Raw genomic sequence first — 8,004 nt, forward strand, 5'->3', positions numbered from 1 at the left:
CACTTGGCTGAAACTGTAACTATTAATCTGATCACAGATTTGAGCAATCATTGCAAATAAATAAAATTCCTGATTATGAACCATGCTAATGAATAATATCGGGTATTGTTTGAACTTTTCCAGTCATCTTAGACACAACTTTTATACATTGAACCGTTTTTCGTTCAAATATTTGGATCAATTCTTCTTTCTATTCTGAACTCACTCTTCGTTATTCATTACAAAGGAATCAGAACCCTCGTCTACATGTGCAGCTCCAAAAAAACAAACCATAATAATACATTTGTCTATAACAAATAACAACATTGGTCTTGTTTCAGGTTTTCCAGTCATCATAAACACAAATTGCAATCTATTTCGTGCCATTCGCAAATTAATATCTCATTGATGCACACTTCGATTACAATTTAACAAATAATTGAAAGAACAAAACCCTATCCAGAAAAGAACTATCAAAAAGAATGTATGATTGAACCGAATTGTCTGCGAAGAAATGTTGAATTACAATCCACATAAAAGACCGCATTCCATCAGGCATGACATAATCTATCCAATAAATTGGGGCCCCTTTCGGCTTTGAAATATATATTTCTTCAAAAACATACCACATTACATTAAAATATTTCAAAAAAGAAAATCCTAATCTAATTCTTTCAAAACTTTAATCCCCATGGTCCTAGCCGTACTAATAATGGACTTACAGATGGACTCCAGCGGCATAGTCTGACAATTAGGATCAGTCTGCTTGATCTTTGCGATTTCGTAAATATGCTTAACGCTGAGCGTGGCTACAGTCTCGTGCCCGGGCTTACCGCTTCCAGCCTGAATTCCAGCAGCCTTTTTAAGGTACCATGTGACCGAGGGCGACTTGACAATGAAATCAAAAGTATTATCCTTATAAGCAGTGAGGAGGACAGACATGGGAGTTTCTGGCTTGATGTGCTGTGTGCGGGCATTGAAATCTTTACAGAAGGTCATGAGGTTGAGGCGGTACTGGCCAAGTGCAGGGCCGACTGGGGGCGCAGGCTTTGCTCCTCCCGCTGGGACAATCATTCGGATTGTGGCCGCCACAGGCCGCCTCAGACTTTGTTCAAATGCCATTTAAACAAAGTTTTCAAAGATTCCAGAAATTGATTGAAGAAGTGATTGGGAATTGTAATGCCCAAAATTTGCAAAACTACACAACGTTTTTTAAAAATTGCTAAACAACTTTTTCTAGTGGTACCAGGGCACAACCAAATGTGCTCTTCCCATAAAGTTATACTAGCGCTTGCACCAATTGAAGGTGCAATGGTTAGCTGAAGTTTTAGAGTTCTAAATATTTTTGGTTAATGTAATTATATTTTTAAATTTTAATTTTTAAAGATCATGCTTAAAATTATGTAATGTTTTTATTATATATGTATTATTTTCTTTATTTTTTTTTTAACTTGTTGAAAAATGTTTAATTTACTTTTTTAAAGATCATATTCAATTTATATATTAAATTTTAAAAAATATAATTACATTAATCTTAGTAAAATACGCTTTTATATTAAACTTTATTTTACATTCTTCTTAACATCAAACCTTTTTTTTTATTTTTCTTTCTCAGCCTATCAAATTTTATTTAACATTCTCAGCCTACGTTCAATTGTAATAGGGAAAAATTCACTAATTATAATTTCAATTGTATTACGCCATAGAACAAACAAAACCTTTCTAACAAAGTTTTTTATTTCACCCACCTTAGCCAAAAGATTCATATATTTTACATGTATACTCTATACATGTTAATTAAGCCCTTTGACATGGACCATCTATAACCCCATGGCTATTCTATTTCCAACAGAATAGGTCAAATCACACAAGAATATTAGAGAATGCATATGAGACAATACAAAGATTATACTACCTTGATTTGTCTGCCAGCACCTATTTATTCTGCAGCGTGGGCCCACCATGTCGAATCACGGGCAATATGGAACGGAAGATCTGGGACATCTATAGCAGTGAATATTGATGGCGTTTATTAGAGAGCAAACAGTTTTTTTGCAAGTTACTTTGATCCCACTCAGGCACGAATTCAAGTAGGTTGGGGTTTTACAGATCAAGACTGAGGCTTCGTTTAGCCCATGTAAAATAAATAAAGGGAGATTGGAAGAGGGAAATAGAATAAAAGGGGAGGTCTATATTCTATTTATTGGTTCGAAATCGGTGAATCAACGACCTTAGGTAATGCGTTGGAGGATGAGGGCTCTGCCCCTGATGCATCCCCGATGGGACCCCTAGGGCTGTAAATCTAGAGCAGCTACGGGCTTTAAGGTAGGGTTAAAAGTAAAATAAAGCATAGGTATATAGGGTGTGGTAAAAAGAATAAGTGATCAAGTAGATTCTTCTGTTCCATATCTTTCAATAGTAGCAGATCCAATAGCAGATTCAAAAGCACCAGTAGCAACAGAGCAAGTAGCAAAAGCACCTAGAGCAAATCCAGTCGCAGGAGCATCAGTAGTGAATGGGACAGGAGCAAGCAGTGGTCAAACGATAGAATTAGTCTTAGAACAAGAATATTTTATGTTGTAAAATATTTTTCAGAAGATGTAAACAATTTTATAGCAAGTTAAAAAACAAAATAATTAAAATGAAATTAATACAATTATACATACCTAGATTTCTGCATAGATCCCTAATCTCTGTGAACCGCTATAAAGGAAGCCTGTATTCAAGTTTCAGACTCAATAGCATCCGAGTGCTCTCGTGCAGCAATTTCTTTCATAAGTTTAAGATTTAGTGCCATCATATTTTTTGATAAGTGAGCATCTCAGACAGATGATTCAGTTATGTTTGAATGAGGGTAGAGACTATTTGATTAGTATGTTTATAGTATACAGTCTGTGTATATAGACATGTTTGTACGTGTATAGTTTATCCAAACCTGATCTTCATCCCAACACCCAACACGTAGCATCTACGTGGCAAGTTTCAGGCTTAATGAAAGTGCGTAAACATATTGACGCGGCAAAGAAATAAACAGCCAACAAACGACCGAAACTCACCAAACTGCGGGAACTTTAAAAACCACGGGCTTAAAATCAACTATTTTCAGTGAGCGTGAGACAATCCCGGTGGGCAGTGCCCACGTTAAATAGCCTATCGGCTAATAACTCTTTGATTCAGTCCTAATACTTTTAGGATCTTACACTTAGTTCACAAGGATTCTGAAAGTTCCGATTTATAGAGGACTTCGTAAAACAACAACAATAATTAAATTGCTCCAAAACCTAGTTTTAGAATGGTTAGAGTACCCCTTCCATTGCTATCAAGAGTACTTTCCATTCTCTTTCTATTTCTACCTATATATGATGACATATTAATGGATCATGGTGTCCATAATACACAACTATATGTACAATTACCCTAACATAAACAATTGCTCATTTCTACTACATAGAAATGTGAGGCATAGCGGAAACAGTATGCTCACGAAAAACATGTTATAATGATTTAATTGATATTAATTTTATTTATCATGATTATATAATGTCCAAAATTTTATCTTAGAAATTTGGCTTAATTTTTTTTAAAACTCAACCTTTTCTACATAATTGGATAAGGTTGGACACATGGACCTACTAAATTCCTCCAATTTTGTAATTCAAAGATTAATATTAATATCATTATTTACTATTAATGCTACTATTGTTGTTTTTATTTCATGACTTTGTCTACACTAATATTTCAATGAAAATTTCGGCTTCGGTCATTTATCCATTAAAAAAAAAAAAATCAATGAAACCTATCTTATAATCATGGTTTTATTAAAGTGTTGATATCATGATTATTATTATTTATTATACGTACTGAAACTCAATCTACATCATTAATAGTAATATGGATAGATTTTTTCTCTCTTATATCCTTATCAATTATATGGATAATCTAACTTTATAACATTAAGAGTTGAATTAAATTTTCTAACTTATTTCTCTAACCATGGCAACAATAATAATGTATAACAAATTTTTATTTTTAAATACAATAAGGTGACCATTCAATCTTACATTATTTTGATTTATAAATAAATGTCCAATACCACAATTTTACCAAAATTCTATATAAAAGATGTATATTTAATTTTCTATTTTACTTCTAATCACTTTAATGTTACTCCTATATATGTATGTATGTATGTATGTAGAGGATGAGATTTGCTACCCTCAAAGTGATGAACTTTGAGTATAAATTTGACTTTTGCTCTACCTCACTTTACTAGCACTAAAGGCGAATGAAGGGAAGCAAAGTACAAAACTAAACAACTACCACCACTGAGACCCCTAATACGGACTCTACTGAGTCTTTGTTCTCAGGACAAACACATAGAACTAAGACACCAATGCAACGCGCTAATTTCCTGTACAAACAAAGAACTAAGACCATATAGCAGATATGGACATGACAATATGACTAAAATATTGATGCTATTCTAAACAAAATAGAAAGGATAAAATACGAACAACTAAAGGAAGATAATGAAAGATAAAGGAAGCTTACAATTGGTCCATGATTGAAGCCTCTAGTGAAATGAACTAGTTTCTCTTGATCATGAACCTCCAACACTCAAGAAACTATCACCCAAATGAATGGAGTTGAGTTCTAAGGGCTCTCCAAAGAATAATATAATGACTGATGTTGAATAGAAAACTTGTGAGAAGGATGTAGAAAATATGCCAAGAGCTTGAGAAATTCACCAAGTGATCAAGAAGTCCCAAAAACCTCTCAAATGAGAGAAAAATAGACCTTCGGGGAGAATATTGATGTCAGTGGCTATGGACAAAGGTGTTATGAACTCTTCCAAGCACAGGAATAATGCTCAAACAACCACTTGCAAACCAACATGTATTCGCGAGATGCTAGTATAGCACACAAAAGTCTCCACGACGCGCTAGTGTCCATGATTTGAATCATCAACATGGTTGGGAAGAGGCCAAATTCTAAGCGGACAAGGCAATCCATGTGGGCAAAAGAATAAGGGGACAAAGAATGACCCAATCTGCTTAAAGAAAAGGTGCTTATGTGGCATGAACTTGAACGGGGCGCAATTTACATTACATTTTGCCTTCAATTTAGTGAGCATATCATTGTCAAGAGATGTGAAGCTAAAGTAGAGGGATGTTACCAAGATTTGTGAAGGGTAAGAAGAAATCATCAATCAAACAAAGTTGCCCCCGGTGAGATCGATTTGAAATTGTGTTAGATTTTTCTATTGTTTCCTCACAAACATGTTAGCTGTAGATAAACGTGTTAGACAATTTTTTTGATAATAAGCAATCAAGCATGAATCCAACAAGATAACATAATAGAAATAGACCCCCCCTTAATGGAGGAGAACCCCTATTATGAAAAATATGGGATAGCATCAGTATGGGTAGCAAGTTGTGTTATATTAGATGGCCATATGATTGGGCAAGATTTCGCTAGAAACATGAAGACAAAGATAAAATAAAAATTTAGGTAAACATGGAAGAAGGCCTAATGCTTTGCATTGTCCTCGGATGTCGAAAAGAAAGATACGACAAATAGAAGAAATATATGAATATATAGAAGAAGTTTCATGATATAAAATACCTTATATCTGAGCACCAATAGAGTAACTTGGGTCCTCTGGGAGATCACAACATATAAAGATAGTCAGCCTCTCATTTCCAAAAACCAACAGAGTAACTTGGGTCCTCTAGGAGGGCACAAACATGTAAAGGAAGCACGAGGGAACACAAACATGCAAATATGCTAAGCTACAAGATAAGAAAAGTATTGTCCTAGAGGTTATCCCTTAGGAGATCATCATCCTCCCAATATAGATCATATGGGGAAGGAGGATGTGCCCGAAGAGGAACCACTACAAGGGCAACACCAAGTGCCTCATCAAAAGCTAGAGCGAGGGACAAGGTAGCCTCAACATATGTGTCGACAAGATCAGAAGAGGTAAGAGTCAATGATTGGGTGAAGATCGTAGACAACGTTGGGATATCCTCCAAAGAATCAAACAAGCATGCCTCTATAGAGGAAGCAGGTGACTCAGTCAGAGGAGGCGATACAAGAGTCAGATTGTCAGCCTTTGCAAGAGGGGTAGTGAAAAACTCAGGAGAAGTAAGATCCCTCTTAACAACACAAATAAAAATAGGCAGAGAAACAAACATTGAAGAAAGAAAAGAGACATGGGAGGAACATACCTAAGCCAATTTGCATTGATTAAACTCTAGAACAAGGCCTTGCTTGAAATTCAATTTAGGCTATGTAGGAGGCACAAGCCACCTGTCAACCGTAGTAGGTTTGAGGATCCCAAGAAATCTTAGATGAAGAAGCGGTTGCAAAACATGAGGATCAAACAAAGCATCATTAGAGACCACCTGCATGTGCAGTATATCCAATGGTTGAGACAATAGATGTATCTTAGGCAACGAGGTGACAAGAGGTGACTATAGAGATGGTATAATGAAGATGAACCCTTTTGTGGGGAGGTTCATAAAAAGCCCCACAAGTGACCGGTAACAACACTGAAGATAATGTAGATATTGGAACATCCAAAAGGAACAAGAATAGATGAAATAGGAATAGACACTAAAGGCTCACCCTCAGACTGCAAAGCAACATTACATTCTTGGGAAATCGCTCATTGATGGTGATTATGCTCATGCACACGCTGATTGTAATAAAGATTGAGACCAAGGGTCGAAGCTTGGGAAGGGTTAGGAGCATCACACTCCATAAGAGAGGCCTCTAAGACTATGTTGGAGACATGAGAAAGTCCCATTGATGGAACAAGAGGTGCACCTGATATAGGTACCACATTCATAGAAATGAGTGCCCTACTTCGCTTTGCTCAAGGAGCAGCTAGAGGAATAGAGGGCGCCTACACAAGTTATGAATTAGAAGAAAGCAATGATGAAAAATCACGAGGGTAATGCTTCCCTTTTCCATATCAAGTAGGATGAGAGATATCTGCTAGGATTGGGAGCTCAAAGGGGGCCACTGACTTTGTCAATGCAAGTGCCTTTTGCTTGTCTACACTAGGTGCAATCATAGGAATAGAAGACATTGTTGGAGGTTGTGTAGTCTTGGGTAGATGAGAAAGTCTACTCAAGGGAACAAGTTTAACCTCATGCCTCGACGAAGAAGGGGTAGGAGGTACTACCCGCTCCAACAGTATAGGAATAGACAAAGCGAAAGTTGATGCAGGAAGATGAAATGAATAGCCAAGATTAACCAATTTAGGAGCCATCTCCCTCGTTTAATACTAATAGTACAATCTATATATCAAGTCACCACGGGAAAGCGTAGGCCCAATCATAGTAGGCCAAAACTGATCTAGCGAAAAATCCCCACGAGCTACTAGTGGTCGATATCCAGTGTCCTAGACGACATGCACTAAACCTTCATGAGGAAAATTTAAGTACTTATGGATTATGGAAGGGACAACATCCATAGCTACCAACCAAATAATACCTAGTTTAGCACAAAAGAGGTCCTATTTAGGAATGATAACGAATGTAGTCAAAACAACCTTGGGTCCCACGAGGATCATCAAGGTGATAATGTCCAAAGGAGAAAGAAACCTCTCATTAAGCATTCTCAAGGTAGCACAACACTCATCATATTTTGGCCTATGCCATCCATTTACAAACAAAGTATCCTCTGTGATGACATCAAATTTTTACAAAGAGTCAACCTTCACACCCATGATAGTTTGACCATTGAGCTTCATAGAGATGTCAAGAGATGCAAGCTCTCCATGATATGAGTCATCCAAAAGGGTGAATGATATATCAAAAACTTTCATCTTCTAGCTAGGAGGTGAAATCAGAGTGATAGTAACCATGTTAATAAATAGGCCTCATTTTATGTTGGATCCGAGGATGATGCAGAGATAAAGTTAGACGAATGCGACAAAAAAGGATTTGTGTCGATCTACAACTCATTGCTTGTTTTATCAACAAACTTATTAGATTTCTACTTTCTTTCACCCAC

The 8,004-nt window shown here is 36.4% G+C and overlaps 1 protein-coding gene across 2 annotated transcripts; it reads right to left on the bottom strand.

Annotated features, from left to right (window-relative positions):
* Nucleotides 1–335: 335 nt before the first annotated feature.
* Nucleotides 336–1,267, bottom strand: LOC131039552 (uncharacterized). Of its 2 annotated transcripts, XM_057972340.2 has the most exons (2): nucleotides 702–1,267; nucleotides 336–591 (listed from the first exon to the last, which is right to left on the bottom strand). In XM_057972340.2, coding segments are annotated over exons 1-2 (402 nt in total). In that variant the 5' UTR covers nucleotides 1,102–1,267; the 3' UTR covers nucleotides 336–589. The 2 variants fall into 2 exon arrangements, with proteins under 2 accessions (XP_057828323.1, XP_057828322.1); XM_057972339.2 differs by having other exon boundaries at nucleotides 336–1,265.
* Between the last annotated feature and the right edge of the window lie 6,737 nt (nucleotides 1,268–8,004).

The sequence above is a fragment of the Cryptomeria japonica genome, chromosome 5 (genome assembly GCF_030272615.1).
Source record: "Cryptomeria japonica chromosome 5, Sugi_1.0, whole genome shotgun sequence".
In the NCBI taxonomy this organism is placed as follows: Eukaryota; Viridiplantae; Streptophyta; class Pinopsida; order Cupressales; family Cupressaceae; genus Cryptomeria; species Cryptomeria japonica.

Bases quoted from the DNA above. Each gene is read 5' to 3' on its own strand.
- LOC131039552 (XM_057972339.2), bottom strand. From the start codon at position 1,101: ATGGCATTTGAACAAAGTCTGAGGCGGCCTGTGGCGGCCACAATCCGA.